This window comes from Lynx rufus, unplaced genomic scaffold (genome assembly GCF_022079265.1).
Source record: "Lynx rufus isolate CCGP_SWC_20201006 ecotype Redwood Valley unplaced genomic scaffold, mLynRuf1.p SCAF_8, whole genome shotgun sequence".
Taxonomy (NCBI): Eukaryota; Metazoa; Chordata; class Mammalia; order Carnivora; family Felidae; genus Lynx; species Lynx rufus.
The window spans coordinates 14,072,523-14,088,132 of NW_025814896.1; the positions used below are offsets into that span (position 1 = coordinate 14,072,523).

The window sequence follows — 15,610 nt, forward strand, 5'->3', positions numbered from 1 at the left end:
GACTCCTCGACGAAGCTTGGAGGTCGGCCGGAGGGAGCCAGGGACCGGCCATCTCTGCCCCCACACGTCCCGCACACCCTGGGCACAACCTGGCGTTGGTGGCTCACAAATGTAAATGCCTCCGGGGACAGAGGAAGCGCTGAACAGCCCGCCGTCCGGCCGCACGTGGAAGGCCCCACCCCGTGGGGGGTGCCGAGGTGCACACGTCCTGGCGAGGGGTCTCCACTCTCTGAAAACTCAGGTCTCGTGTTGCCAGGACGCCCCAGTTTTCAAGAGAAGTGAGACATCTAGATTTTTAAAAGTATTTTTTTCCTTAATGTTTATTTTTGAGACAGAGAGAGCGAGAGAGAGCACGCAGGCCGGGGAGAGGCAGAGAGGAGGGTGGGGGACAGAGGGTCCGACGTGGGCTCCATGCCGACGGCACAGAGCCTGATGCGGGGCTCAAACTCACAGACTGTGAGATCATGACCCGAGTCGAAGGCAGGCGCTTAACTGACACGCGAGACATCCAGATTTTCATGAAAACTATCCAGGTTTCAAAACACTGGCAACGAGTTGAGAACTTAAAGACATGCCAGGGGGCCAGAGTGCGCCTGTCTTTAGGCCACATTTGGCCCTGCCCTGCCCATCTGAAACCTCGAATCTCTTCAGACCCAGCGGGACATGGCCCTTTAAAGGGATGATGTGGAGGGAAAACCTGGATGGGATTGTGCCCAGGCAGCAGAGGCATCAAGGGCCACTGGGCTCCATCCCAGGTCCCCCACCTGCCCCAAGCCTGCCCTAGAGGGGCCACCCATCATCTTGGCTCTGGGCAGATGCTGATAAAACCCCGTCTTGTCACATGCGCACGGCTCTCGGCTCCCGGTTCCCTAGGGGGCAGGCACCCTGGAGTCTCATTTCTGCAGTGATTGCAAACCACATGCACTTAGAACTCCCTGCCCGCAAGCTATTTACTTATTTGTTTATTCAACAAACCTTTGTCAGCAGATATGCCCGGTTGCAGCTCACAGTCCAGCAGAAGAGTTCACCCCAGTGGCCTGAGAACATTCACATGGACCCCGGGGGACGCAGTTTAGGTGCATGGCTAAAAGCAGTGGGCCGCGTCCTGGCTTCTGTCCCTTCCGAGCTGGGTGACTGCGACTCCAGTCAGGCCACCTCTCAAAGCGTCAGTTTCTCCAGAAATGACTATAATAGGAGCCACCATGCCTTACAGGCTTGTGGTGGGGACTCCGCCAGAGAGAACGTGTAAAGCTGCAGCAGTCCCTCAAGGGTGCTTGTCACAGCATTGTCCGTGCGGGTGGGGGGCTGGGGGGCCTGGCTGTCCTCCTCGTGGGGAGGGGGAGGACGTAAGCGTGGAATTCAGGGCGTCGGTTACTTGCAGGGTTTCTCAAATGCAGCACTACGGACGCCTGGGGTCAGGTAAGTCCCTGGCGTGGGGGCACCCTGGGCGCTGCGGGATGTTGGTTATGGCAGTGCCGGATGTTGCCTGGCGGCCAAGTCACCTCCAGTTGAGAACCACGGAGTCAGAACCCTAGGACTGGATGTACGGCTTCGTGGAAGGATCAAAAAACCACAGAGCAGAGGGAGACGAGTGAGAAGCGCGGGGTTTTTAAATACGGCCGTTTACATACATGCCCTAAATGTACAGAAACAAGCAGTATGTATTTTCCAGGAAACCAGAATCGACAACAGTGAACTATGGGGAGAGGGGAGGAGGAAAACACACGGGGCGCCTGGGTGGCTCAGTCGGTTAAGCGTCCGACTTCGGCTCAGGTCATGATCTCGCGGTCCGTGGGTTCGAGCCCCGCGTCGGGCTCTGTGCTGACAGCTCCGAGCCTGGAGCCCGCTTCGGATTCTGTGTCTCCCTCTCTCTCTGACCCTCCCCTGTTCATGCTCTGTCTCTCTCTGTCTCAAAAATAAATAAACGTTAAAAAAAAATAAAAGATAAAAAAAATAAAAGGAAACACACATCGTACCCCCGTGAAACGAGAGAGGGGCTTTGTGTGCCCACAGAACACGAATAACTCAACATCTGCGCATGAGGCCCAACTTCTAAAACAAGAGAGTTCATAGCAGAGTGCTCGGCGTATGGCAAACTGTGCAAAAAAACCAGAATTTGTTCAAGAGGAATTTGCTAGTTGGCAATAGGGGGTGGACAGGTCAGGGCCAGAAATGAGGACACCTCTACAGCCCAACGTTGGAGAAGAAGGAGCCGTGTTGCATTCTTTATTTGCGGTTGGTTCTACCCTCCACATATATCCAGACTCCCCTCACTCCACCCCTACCCCTCTGGTCCAAACAGCCGGCATCTTTCAGCTGGACTCTTGCAGTAGCCTGCTCACTGGTCTCCCTGCTTCCTGTGTTGCTCCCCTGTGGTCTACCCTCCCCAGGGGGGCAGCCAGAGGGATTCTTTAGAAATATAACTCAGACCCTGTCCTCTCTCTGGTCCAAGCTTCTATGGCTCCCACTTTAGAGCAAAAGCCCGGTGAGTTATTACCGTCCTCCCTGCTTGCTCTGCTCCAACCATGTTAGCTTCCTGGTTGTCCCTAAAATCCACCAGGCAAACTTCTGCCGCAGGGCCTTTGCACTTGCCGTTCCACTGCTCTTTTGCCACATACCTATCTGTTCCTTTAAGTCTATTCGACATTCAGCTTCTCCATGAGGCCTCCTTCTCTGGCTGCCTTTTCTCAAATTTAATTACAATCCCTCTCCTCTGAAATGCTTCATATACCTCAAAGAACACCATCAACCAAGGGGAAAAACCCAAGCGGGGAAAAAAAGGTATTTTCAACTCACATATCTGCCATTGCAAAATACTGCAAATCACATATATACCCAGCATATATAAAGAGCTCTCGGAAGTCTACGATAAAAAGTTGTATCAACCGATGAAGAAACGGGAAAAGGATCTGAACAGATACTTTTCTCAAGAAGATGTCACCAATGGCCAAGCAGTACATGAAAACACCCTTAGTCATCAGTCAATGTCATTAGTCATCAGGGACACGCCAATCAAAACCACCGTAAAATCCCACTTCACCCCCACTGGGAAAACTGCATAACCACCAAGACACTAACGAGTGTTGGGGACGAGGTGGAGAGATTGGAACCTTACACGCTGCTTAGGGGACCGTAAGATGGCGTGACCGCTCCGGGGGAGAGCCTGGCAGTTCCTCAAGATGTTCAACCTGGAGTTACCATTCCCAGGTACGGACCTAAGAGAACTGCAAACCCCTGTCTGTGCAACATCTCACCCTCAAATGTTCACAGTGGCGTTATTCATACCAGCCCCAAGCCCAGCCGTCTGTCAACTCACGAACGGACAAAGAGTGGCACATCCCATACCATGGAGAATCACACAGCAACGAAAAGGAATGGAGAACTGGTACACGCAGTAACCGGGGTGGATCGAGAAAACATGATGCTAAGTCAAGGAAGCCAGCCGCAAAAGACCACACGCTATGATTTTTTTTTTTTTTTTTCCTAAGGAATGTTTAGACGGGACAAATCTATGGAGACAGAAAGTAGATTAGTGGTTGCCAGGGACGGGGCGGAGGTGGGGGGAGGTGGGGAAATAGGGAGTACCTGCTGAGGAGCACGGATTTCTCTTTGGGGTGATGAAAATGTCCCACAGTTACACGCTGCTGATGGTTGTGCAACTCTGACATGCTAAAAACCACTGAATTGGGGCGCCTGGGTGGCGCAGTCGGTTAAGCGTCCGACTTCAGCCAGGTCACCATCTCGCGGTCCGTGAGTTCGAGCCCCGCGTCAGGCTCTGGGCTGACGGCTCAGAGCCTGGAGCCTGTTTCCGATTCTGTGTCTCCCTCTCTCTCTGCCCCTCCCCCGTTCATGCTCTGTCTCTCTCTGTCCCAAAAATAAATAAACGTTGAAAAAAAAATTTTTAAAAACCACTGAATTGTACAGACTGAAACGTACAGGTATAGCACGTGGATTATATCTCAAGAAAGCTGTTATTAGTATTATTGTTATATATTTTTTAAACGTTTTTTATTTATTTTTGAGACAGGGAGAGACAGAGCATGAACAGGGGAGGGTCAGAGAGAGGGAGACACAGAATCCGAAACAGGCTCCAGGCTCTGAGCTGTCAGCACAGAGCCCGACGCGGGGCTCGAACTCACGGAGCGCGAGATCGTGACCTGAGCGGAAGTCGGCCGCTCAACCGACTGAGCCACCCAGGAGCCCCAAGAAAGCTGTTAGTAAAAAGCACACACAACTGGTCCTGGAGTTGAGTTTCCCATCGGTACTGAGCTGTCTCGAAGGCAAGGCACAAAAGGAAGAGTCCGGGGCGACCCACGCTGATTAATCCCCCTTAAGAGTCCCTTCCTGGCCACAGGCAAAGAAAGGCTACCGAACACCTTGCATCTGCCTAATCCGGGCTGGAAAAAAAAAGTTCGGGGCCTCACGGGAGCGGTGGGAGGAGGAGAGGTGAGGGGAGAGGCAGCAACTGCGGGCTCCTCCAGCTCTCTAGGGAATTTCTAATGGATCCACAAGATGGGGGGAGGTGCTCTGCCAAAGGGACGCTCTGGCACCGAGCACTGGGTATGAAGAGATGGAAAGGAAGTGGACAGACGACAGCCTCGAGCAGCACATGCCTCTGATTGGGAACAGGAAGAGAGCCCAGTTTCTGTCTGAAAATTCAAACGCTCTGTTTTGAGTCAGGCCTTAATCATTTGAGCTCTGTTGCCCTTATTTCCCTAAGTAAACAGCAAGTTACCCCTTTGGCTGGGACCACAATTGGCATGGTTTCTGCTTCCTGTACAGTGCTCAGTGTCATGGCCACAAGCAGGGAGCTGCTGGTCCTTGGCACGGATGTACAAGGTGTCTTGGCCTGTACCTGTCCTCACCCTCTCTGGAAAGAGCACTTCGGTCTCCCTTTGGGAAGCGTCCCTCTCCCATTCCATCCATTCGGCTGGGATGGAGCTGACCCGCTCCTCCACCCTCTCTGGCCGTGGGCTCTTGATCTGGGCTGGGGCTTGATCTAGGCCTGCGAATCAGAGCCCCAGAGGTTAGGCCGATGAGATTCAAGCCTGAGAGTTGTGCTGGAATTTGGGAAGTAGGTCTCCTTTTTTGGATGGGATTGCTGACAGAGAGTCGCTGTATGGAGGAAGTCGGCTGAGGGATGCAGAAAGACCAAGCCTCGAGAATGCTGCTTGTGCTCCTGGATCCAGCCCAACCTGAATTCCAAGTCCCTCTGAGTTTTTCAATTACTGCGATCCAATAAATTCCCTTTGTAGCTTAAATGCTCTACAAAGTGCTTCAAATTGAGTCCTGCTTTGCTACCAGCTGTTAGTAATGAGTTCCACGTAGCTGTAGCTTCTGGAAAAGCACAAAGAGAAAGAGTCGTGGGCCAGAAGTCAAGGCTACATATTTTGTTTCTATTATGAATACCTTGACTCCATAACCTCCCTGTGCCTTAGTTACTCTGTCTGCAAAATGTGGTTCATACTTCTGTTCCTCTAGGGTCCTCTACACTTCTCTCACTTCCAAGTTTATTGCTGTAGCCCAGATCTCTCTTTGGAGCTACAGATACAGTTGCCCTCTAGGTTCTTTTTCCTCAACATTTTTCCCTTTCATTGTTCTTCCCCTTATTACATGGTGCTCCGTGCTAGGAAACGCTAGCTCTCCTCCAGTATCCACTCTTCCTTTCTCCCTCTCAGAATAACAGAATCCCTGAACTTGAATGGTGCATGTGACAAGACTACATCTCCCAGGTTCCCTTGCAGCTATATGTGGCCACGTGATCAAGTTCCAGCCAACAGAACGTGAAAAGAAGTGATAGGCACACATTCCGAGTCTGGCCCTTAACAGAGAAGGGGAAAAATAAGATAAAGAGGGGTAAATTCTCCTTTTCCTGTTCCCCCTTCTCGCTGGCTGGGATGTACACACGGGGGGCGAGCTATGTGTTATTTTGCCAATGAGGGCAACTTCTAGGGAAGGCAGAGAACAAAGACGGCCTTCGTGCCTGGTGCTGTGTAGGAGTCTTACTGGCTTGAACTGTTTACACCTGGACTGCTAGCTGGACGAAGTCAACAATCTTGTTTAAGCCACGGTCACTTTGGGTCCCTCTTGGAGTGGCTGGATTTAGCAAACTAAAAAAAAAAAATACTCCTCACCTAGGGGAGAGCGGCGGGGGGAGGGTGGGGTGAATTCTAGAACAGGAGTGAACGTGGCACCATCTGTTTCCCCTGGACATCCTGGGGGCACAGAGGCAGACAAGTGAGCCTGAAAAATGACTCTCTCTCTCTCTGGGCCTCAGTTTCTCCTTCTGTACTACGGAGAGTAACCGGCCATGTTGGTCTCCTAGGTCCCTCCAACTCCGACCTTCTGTGGTTCTGAAATTCTAGGATAGACGCTGAAGTCAGATGCCAGTGGGGCCAAGGAGGGTCCCGTAAGTGGGTTAAACAGGCCAAGGGGGCCTGTGGGGTGGGCTGCACAGGGTACCCCCCCAAGAGGCCAGTCGCTACTCAGCTCCCATCGATGGCTGCCACACGAAAATGCAGGATTGCCAGATTCTCTAATTTTTCAAGAAGAGTTGGAAATCTGGACTGTTTGGGTCCGTGCAACCTCCTGATTTTTAAATGTTGGCAACAAATTCACATTTTTTCAAACACTCTAGGGGCCAAACAAAAATGTCCGCAGGCTGAATTTGGTCAGCGGCCACCAGCTAGGCGTTTTTTGTTTGGATACTATTTTCCTTCCTTCCTTCCTTCCACAAATATTTATTTGATGTCTTCTAAGTGGGGGCACTGTTCTATGCGCTGGGGATAAAGCAATGAACCAAACAGGCAAAAAAAGGAAAAAAAAAAAGTGCCTGTCATCATGTAGCTTTTCTAGAGGATCGTCCTGACTTAATCATGCAACAAATATTTATTGAGCAATTCTGGCCCGTGCATTGTTCGGCTGAATAGGTAAAAAAATGTTCATGGGCCCTGCCCTCATGGTACGTATAGCCTAGAAGGGAGACACACAGTGAGTGCATAATTATAGATGAAAAACACAGTTATGGGGAGCGATGTGCTTTAGATAAAGGTTAGCCAAGTCCTCTCGAAGGAAGCTACATTTAAAATGAGAACTGGGGCGCCTGGGTGGCTCAGTCGGTTAAGCGTCCGACTTCGGCTCAGGTCATGATCTCACTGTCTGAGTTCGAGTCCCGCATTGGGCTCTGTGCCTGGAGCCTGCTTCAGATTCTGTCTCCCTCTCTCTCTACCCCTCTGTTGCTCACGCTCTGTCTCTCTCTCAAAAATAAATAAACATTAAAAAATAAAATAAAATGAGAACTGAAAGACAAGTAAGTTATGCTAGTAAAACAACATGCTAGAACATTCCAGAGTATAGCAGAGGCTTCCAGGGTGCTCCTTCCCCACATCCTCTCAGCTGTTGCCATTCCTGTCGGTGCAGAGGCTTTCAACTGTTAGTCTCGAGGTTCCCTGCTGGAGGGCTTTCTCAGGGGCAGGCCCGAAGTGTAGGGAGGTAATCCCCTAGGGAAGCCCTTAAGCTATGATGGAAGGGAAGTGGCAGAGAAACATCCCAGCACCCTCACTCCTGGCGGGTCAGCTCGGAGGTGTGTTCTACAGAGTCTCCCAGGGGTCCCCGGTGGGACTGAGCCCCGGTCACCTGCAGCGGTAACTTGTATGGGCTGCCTTGCCTTCCCATCTCACTTTTCCACTCCGCATCCGGCCCTTCCTGGGAGAAACCCAGCAGAGATGGGAGGGAAGGTGGCTGGTTTGAGGATAGAAAGCACTTTAGGACGAGAGGCAGGAAACAGGGCTGCAGAGGGGGGCAGGAGCCTGCTCACGAACAGCCTTGGGAGGGATGTGACACGACCAGGTTTGTATCGTAGGATGGTCCCTCTACAGGCGGCTATAAAGGACCAGCACCACAGCTGGATGTGAACGTGGCTGGGCTGAGGTGGTACGGCTGGAGAGAGGCAGCTGGCAGTGAGGGATGACAAGGTGGCATGGGCTCTGGGCTCTGCCCTGGTCTCGAGGACGCCCACAGTGTGGTTTCAGGAACGGTGGCGAGACACAGACATAAAAACCATCCCCATGATGACAAAGCCCTACACAACCCGCAAGAACCCGACCGTTACCCGCAGCCGCAGAACTTGACAGGGGGCCGTCTCTAAGGGCAAGACGAGTGAAGGCAAGCCTTTCAGGGGCAGTGACTTTACCGGGGTGGTTCGGAAAACCCTAAAACGCCCAGACCTAGTGGGTAACCCGCTACGATAGCCCCTGCGGGACGGCTCAACTTTTTGCAACGCCGGCCAGTCCGGTCTGGTGTCCTTTCGGCAGTTCTCGACTCCGCCACCCTCTGCCTAAGCCGTGCTCTGTCCAAGAACGCACGCCGGATTTCCCGCAGGCCCTGCTAGACGTATTAACGGCATTCCTACGTGGCAAGAGATTTCTGCACCACCAACACCATTTTTATATTCTTTACAACACAATGGCAGATGATAAATCTATCTTGCTAATTACACATCCAGCTTGTTATAAGCCCCATAAAAAACACGGGCAGCTGGAAAAGCCATGAGGTGATGTCAAATCATATTTCTGGCCTCTAAACAGAAACAGAAATATTTTCCAGGCACTGGCGAGTCTCAGGGTTCCTACCCGTGCATGGACGCAGCTGCCAGCAGGTTGCTCACTTCAGATGAGATGATGGCTTTTGCCTGTTCTCGGAATCCCTGTCCCTCCACCCAACCCCCCGCCCCCCCAACCGGCCTCCCCGGGGAGACGGCATCCACATGTGGTTTGCCGGGGAGCCCGCGGGACGGATGCACAGAATCGGCAGGGTTTGGGTCTTAGCAGCTGGGTTCGTTTTTGCATTATGAAGGTGGTTTCCGGGTTTCTCCCATTCACCACCGATCAGCCCATAGCATCTGCCCAGAGTTCTAACTGGATGGTTCTCTGATATAATCTGTCGGTGACAGACTGGCCAAGCTGTCGTGAAGGTCCACGCCGGGGCTGACAAAACGCCTGCCCCTCGTCTCGGAAACACGGAAGGAAGATGAAATTCATCTGCCGGAGACGCTAAGATAAACAACAGGGAACAAGGAAAACACTTTGCCTCGTTTTTTAGCTAAAATTACTGTTTTTGGCTGTGGTGTATCAGACTAAGAGCTTATATCCGATCAAGTGGATGCTGAACGCTTCGTGGGTTGGAAGAAAGGCATGGGGGACGACAGAAGGGGAAGCTAATTAAATTTTCACATGTCGAGGGAAAATTCCATAGGAGCTCTCAAACCCAGACTGACCCAGAGGGGTAGCTTTTGTTGGAGAAGCCGCCTCATAAACTGCCCCCACAATTCCCAGGACAAACCAGCTGGACAGACTGTCATGTTGGGGAAAAAAAAAAAAAAAAAGAAACAGAGAGAGAAGACACAACATGGATTCTTACCTTCCCGTATCTGGATGCAAAAGTCCCGGTGAGTAAGGAGTGAAAAATAATTATCGTTTCATCCAAATCCCACACGAACACACGCTGTGATGAAAAAGAGGAAGACAAATGGATTTGCTTGCATCTGACTTAATGTCTGCAGAAATCAATTCCCTGGGAGGAGAAAGAAATCTTGAAAACCATTATCTTTAAGTTATAAAACATGTGACTCACCGATGTGTCACTGGGTCCCCATCCAACTTCAGCCGTGTAAAGTGTATTCTGAGGGCCAGTTTTGGGCTCCTATCAAACCCTCAGATGCCAGAACCAAGAAGCCTGTTCCTGCCTTCCACATAGAAGCTCAAAAGTGGAGGAGCTCAGTCCAAAAGCAACAATAAAAATCATATAACTCATTTGAAAAAATGAAGTACTACCATTTTACATTCACCCGCTCACCCTAAGCCCGACCACTTCTAAACACTCCTGTTTTTAGCAGTTCTAGCGATTACCTCCGTAACTCTAAGTAACGTACTTGTGCCTTTTTACTTACTGATTGGCCGACTTGAGACAACAGCTCTTGACTCGGTAATGTGAAAGATGAGGGTTTAGCTTATGGCAACCTCCCGCATTTCTCCAGGACTTTACGCTTTTCACGTAGGTGAGCCCCTCGACTTCTAAGACCATCTGCTTTGGACACTCTCCCGGGCTGACGCAGTAAATCCCACATGGAAGGCGGTTGTCGTGTTCTCGCCCTTTCCCCCACCTCCTCCCTTCTCCGTCATTTAGCGGCGTTAGGCTTACTTTTGCACTCCCACCGTGGATAAACCGATTCGTGTACTTGGTTTCATAGAGGTACTTTGATCTTCTGTGCTCTGTTTCTATGTTGATTTTCAAGGTTGTTAAACAGTGAAGGGCATGTGCATCTCTCATCACCTGTAGAGCCAAGTACTATGTTGGGATTCACCTCCTTCTCTGTGTGTCCAACGTCCTAACCCCAGAGCCACTTTCAGGAGACTGTTTCTACCACGAAGGTCACGTCCTTCCCTGTGCTCCTTCCCGATTAAAAACCACGGCATATCCCAGTTTGTTCTACAGAGGAACCGTGCCTGTCTGGAATAACTTTTTGTTTTTGCAGGAGTTCATGAACTGCTTTAATTTTTGTCTCATTTCCAATGATGTGCTTTCGTTAGAGTCTCAAATTCGGCCACACCCGCTGTAGCAAAGAGGTTCATCCTCAGTGACAGAATGCTCCAATGTGGCCTGGGTCATCTTCAGGCTTGCTGCATAGGTAGCATCCTGAGACTTCCTTATACTGCATTTCCGGACGAGATCGACTGTTTCCTGGAACCCAGGTCTCTGTTGGTTTTCTTCCTTGTTTTGCTTGAGTATATCCTGAAGCTGCTTCTTCTGAAAGGGTGTCTGGAAAGTAACCGTGCTGAATTCCTACCTTTCTGATCTATCTTCATTTTGCTCTATGGTACCCATGGGTACAGAATTCCAATTGGAAAATAAAGTCCTCCGGATGTTTGAAAGAATTCCTCCATTATCTCATAGTGTCCCGTGTGACCGACGGGGAGTGTAATGTTTCATGAATCTTTAGTCCTTCGTAGGTTTTGCTTTTTCACTCTTGTGGATATTTTATTTTTATTTTTTTCCTCGTCCATCTTTTATTGTATTTATTTATTTTTAGTATCATTTATTGTCAAGTTGGCTAACACACAGTGTGGACAGCGTGCTCTTGGTTTTGGGGGTAGATTCCCGTGATTCATCGCTTACATACAACACCCAGTGCTTGTCCCAACAAGTGCCCTCCTCAATGCCCATCACCCATTTTCCCCTCTCCCCTGCTCCTGTACCATCAGCCCTCGGTTTGTTCTCTGTATTTAAAAGTCTCTTATGGTTCGCCTCCCTCCCTCTCTGTTTGTAACTAATTTTTTCCCATTCACTTCCCCCATGGTCTTCTGTTAAGTTTCTCAAGTTCCACATATGAATGAAAACATGACATCTGTCTTTCTGACTGACTTATTTCACTCTGTAATAATACCTTCCGGTACCATCCACGCTGTTGCAAATGGCAGGATTTCATTTTCTCATTGCCAAGTAGTATTCCATTGTATATATAAACCACATCTTCTTTATCCATTCATCAGTGATGGACATTTGGGCTCTTTCTCTGGGATATTTTAAGATCTTTCCTCTATACATGCAGTCCTTAAGTTCCGTGAGGATAAACCTAGGTATGGTCTTTCTTCATTCATACTGTTCAGCACCTAAGCATTTTTTATCTTATTTCTTTACATGAAGACAGTCAAATTAGACCTTTTTGATTGATACTGCTTGTACTTTAAGAAAAAATATTTTCTAGAATTTTGTCTTTTTGATCTGTGTTCTGGGAGATTTCTTAAACGTTTTCTTCCAACCCTTCTATTAAACTTCTGATTCTGTCATTTAAAAATTTCCAATGACTCTTTGTCTCTGAGTATTTCCTTCCGAACAGCCCCCACTGCATATTTTATAGAAGCAAGAGCTCCCTGGATCTTTACAAGAAAACTGCTCAGAGTTTTCCAAAGTTCTTTTCTGGTTTTTAAATTACCTGTCATGTATCCTATTAACTTATTTTGGCCCTTATCTTTCACACTGTTGCTTTCCGTCATTTTCCGGGGATCATGGTCTTTAAGGGCAAAGGGCCTGAGTGACTGCGTGTGTAGCTGGTGTTGGTAGCAGGGGGCCCGATGCACCTACTCAGTCTGCTATCTTGAATGGGCCACCCTTGAAACCTCTCTGGAGGTGAATGGCTGTACTTAATTTAAACATGGGCATTCGCCATGCCTTTAACAGAAGGGTGGTCTCTAGGAGGAAAAGGTCAGTTAGTGCAAGGGTTTTCAAGGCACTTGGCAGATCTGAGTGTGACTTTGTGAGTTTTTTGGTCTAGTTACATTTATGTGTGTGTATGTCACAGTATTAAGTATAGTTCTTATTACGGGTCATGGTAAAAAAAAAGAGATTTGAAAACTATTGTTTTTTTTTTTTTTTTAATTTTTTTTTTCAACGTTTATTTATTTTTGGGACAGAGAGAGACAGAGCATGAACAGGGGAGGGGCAGAGAGAGAGGGAGACACAGAATCGGAAACAGGCTCCAGGCTCTGAGCCATCAGCCCAGAGCCAGACGCGGGGCTCGAACTCATGGACCGCGAGATCGTGACCTGGCTGAAGTCGGATGCTTAACCGACTGCGCCACCCAGGCGCCCCGAAAACTATTGTTTTTAAGGAGGGCTTCTGGGTTTCAATGGCTAAGTCCTAATTTATCTGAACTCAATTGAATCGGGAGCCACTGTGGCTGGTTAGTTAAACGTCTGACTTTGGCTCAGGTCATGATCTCATGGTTAGTGAGCTCGACCCCCATGTCAGGCTCTGTGCTGACAGCTCAGAGCCTGGAGCTTGTTTTCAGATTCTGTGTCTTCCTCTCTCTCTCTGCCCCTCCCTTGCTTATGCAAGCTCTCTCTCTCTCTCTCTCTCTCTCTCAAAAATAAATAAATGAACTTAAAAAAAAAATAAATGAACTTAGTCGGATCAGTTAAACCGAGAGATTTTGGTAAGGGAATTAAAAAAAAAAATCAGTGAGTATTTTCAAACTGAATGCAGACCCCATTCATTTATCTACAACATAGCCTCTGAAGAAGAAAGTCTGCCCCCCCTCCCTACCACTCTGTTCCCCTGCCTTAGATCCTTGGTGGGTAAGTTCCGGGTGGCTGTTTTGCAGTGACCCTCCCCCCTAGCCCATCATGGTTTGGGCCAGGGAGAGCCCCAATCCCAACTGGGCCAGAGGCTTTTCCTTGGAAACTTGAAATCAGAACCCAGAAAGACGTTCACCATCTTTGAGTGGCTGTTGGAGGCCGCACAATCTGAAGGGCAGGGAGGGCCAGTCTGCAGGGAGCGTGGCAGAGAGGGGTGAGAGATGGAAAGACCACCCCACACTTTGCCAGGACCTGGTTTCAGACAGAAACAGAGCGAGGCTGGAGGAGGGCAGAGCCCAGGAACCAGCGCCTGTGCGGGCTGAAGACACTACCGTTGGGCATCCGGGCACCTGCACCGTAGTGCGTGCGGAGAGAAGGCACACACACTCTTCCTTCTGGTTCCAGCATCCTGCTGACACTCCGCTCTTCCCACCTTGGGGAAGAGAATCTCTGTATCCCTAAAATAAATTCTGCTTTTCCACTTAAGCTAGCTCACGTGGGGTTCTGGCACCTGCGGTCGATGGAGTTTAACTAATATACGCTCAGAATTTCCCTCCTTTCCACTTCTCCCACGTCGTTTCTCTCTCGTGGGCTTCAGTCATTAGCAAAACTGCCAAAGCCTTCGGAGGTGCGATGTGGTGCTAACCCTCCATGCTGACATTAAGCACAGAAGTGAAACACAGCTCACACCTTTTCAACGGCTCTCGCCCAGTGGTACTTTCCTCTGGAATCGAGAAGCAGCTGTTTCCAGAATAACGTCGCCCCGTAATCCCTGACTTCCATGCCACCCCCCTGCCTTCTCAGTTCAGTGGAAAATGTCTCTCCACCCCCACCAAGAGCAGAAGCCATGTTAAGTGACCGAATAGTAGAAACAACAACAACAACAACAACAAGACATTCATGTGTGTGCCACCCTGTGATTCCCACAGATCCCGCAACTTGAAGCTGTAGGAAACCCTCGGGAAAATGGGAGGCAGGAAACCTAAGGACGAGCGGAGGCACACAAATTCTCTTCTAGTCTTTTGCAAAGGCCTAAGTCCTGCTGAGGGGATGCTGCAAAGTCTCCTCAGTGTTGGAAGGAGAGGGCTCTAAGAATTAGAGGAAAAGCAAGAACAAATCCTTTGGCCTAAGAGTGGTCCCATGAGCAGTGGGAACGCTTGCTCCGTGGCGGGTCCGCAGGGGGTCAAGTTCTCAGCCTGGGTGGCCACTGGAATACCTCAGGCGGCTGACCAAGGGGAGGAGACGAGAGTGGTAATCAAAATACGCAGCACCTTCTGGGACAGCCGGAACAGACGCTGGCCATAAACAAGCCCTACCAGCGAACGCTGGCTACATCTCAAATCCCCTGGTGGCACCCATTTGTGCTTGGGCCCCCAGCATCCGTCCCTGTCTGATAAGAGCACCCTGGTTTTCTTTTCTGTTGTCTTGGTGGGGCTGCCGATCAAGGGTGAGCCCAAGACCCGAGTCAGGCCAGTGGATGCTGTCTCCTTGGAATCAGACATTGAGTGAACTGGCGTTAGAATCGCACGTGGTTTACTCTCCAGCAGGGGCTGGCACCCGGAAGGTTCCCTAGATTCCTTGGTCTTTGTTACAGCTGTTTCCAACCTTGGTTTTATCACTTCCCCCCCTCCATGTTGTTGTGCCCTCCCGGTAAATTCGCATTTGCTTAAGTAACCAGAACTGGTTTCTGTTGCTTGCAACCAAAGGATTGTATCTCATGCTCCAAGGTTCCGGTCCTCGACGAGGATTTCAACGCCCAATGTATGGCATGGACATGCCAGAGAAGGGCTGGGCTGTCACGGGCCACGGCAGGTACTGACAAGGAGGAAGGAAGCAGCCATCACCTCGAATCCTGGCCATTGCAGGATCTGTTCTGTGGACCTGGTCTGTTCTGAGACCACCTGAGCCCTGAGATTCTCATACAATTCCAGGTAGAAGGGCCCCCCCGCAAATGACACTGCATTTCTTACCGTCCTGATGGGATGGGGACTCAGAGTCAAAATCACAATGACTTTAAGGAGATGTGAAAATTGTATTTCTCAGCACATCTGAGTTTGTGGGCTGAGCCTTGTGGCTGCTGCATGAATTGTACAGGATTATGAACAGAGATGGGATGATGGTGCATTTCAATTTCTTGGCCCGGACCCAGACTCTGCCGATACTACCCATATACCCATGGCACACTCAAGCCAATAGATCGGCCCTCCTATTATTTCTGCCTTTTGCAAAGTACAAACTAACGAACCTGCCCGTTTTTTTTTTTTTCTCCCTAGATGTCTATCAGTTGCTTCCATCTGTTTTTTGGGCATCTGTTTTTCCTCTGTCCCCACTAGTACCCTTTCCCTTCTCCCATGTATGCTGTTCTTTTTTGTTTGTTTGGGACAATGCCAGTGGGTGACCAACGATCGATCCTACGCTTGGCTTTGTTAAAGACTGGCACATCCCTTAGACCAGCTGGGGCTGCACTCTGGAAATAACCT

At 49.8% G+C, this 15,610-nt stretch overlaps 1 protein-coding gene across 2 annotated transcripts in view; it reads right to left on the reverse strand.

The window, feature by feature from the left end:
• The window catches only part of EYA2 (EYA transcriptional coactivator and phosphatase 2), a 180,052-nt gene that overhangs the window by 69,559 nt on the left and 94,883 nt on the right, over nt 1-15,610 (reverse strand). For both annotated transcript variants that reach the window (XM_047069004.1, XM_047069003.1), the window contains exon 8: nt 9,418-9,501. In XM_047069004.1, the coding sequence (XP_046924960.1) occupies nt 9,418-9,501 (84 nt within the window). The remainder of the gene's footprint in view (nt 1-9,417; nt 9,502-15,610) is intronic.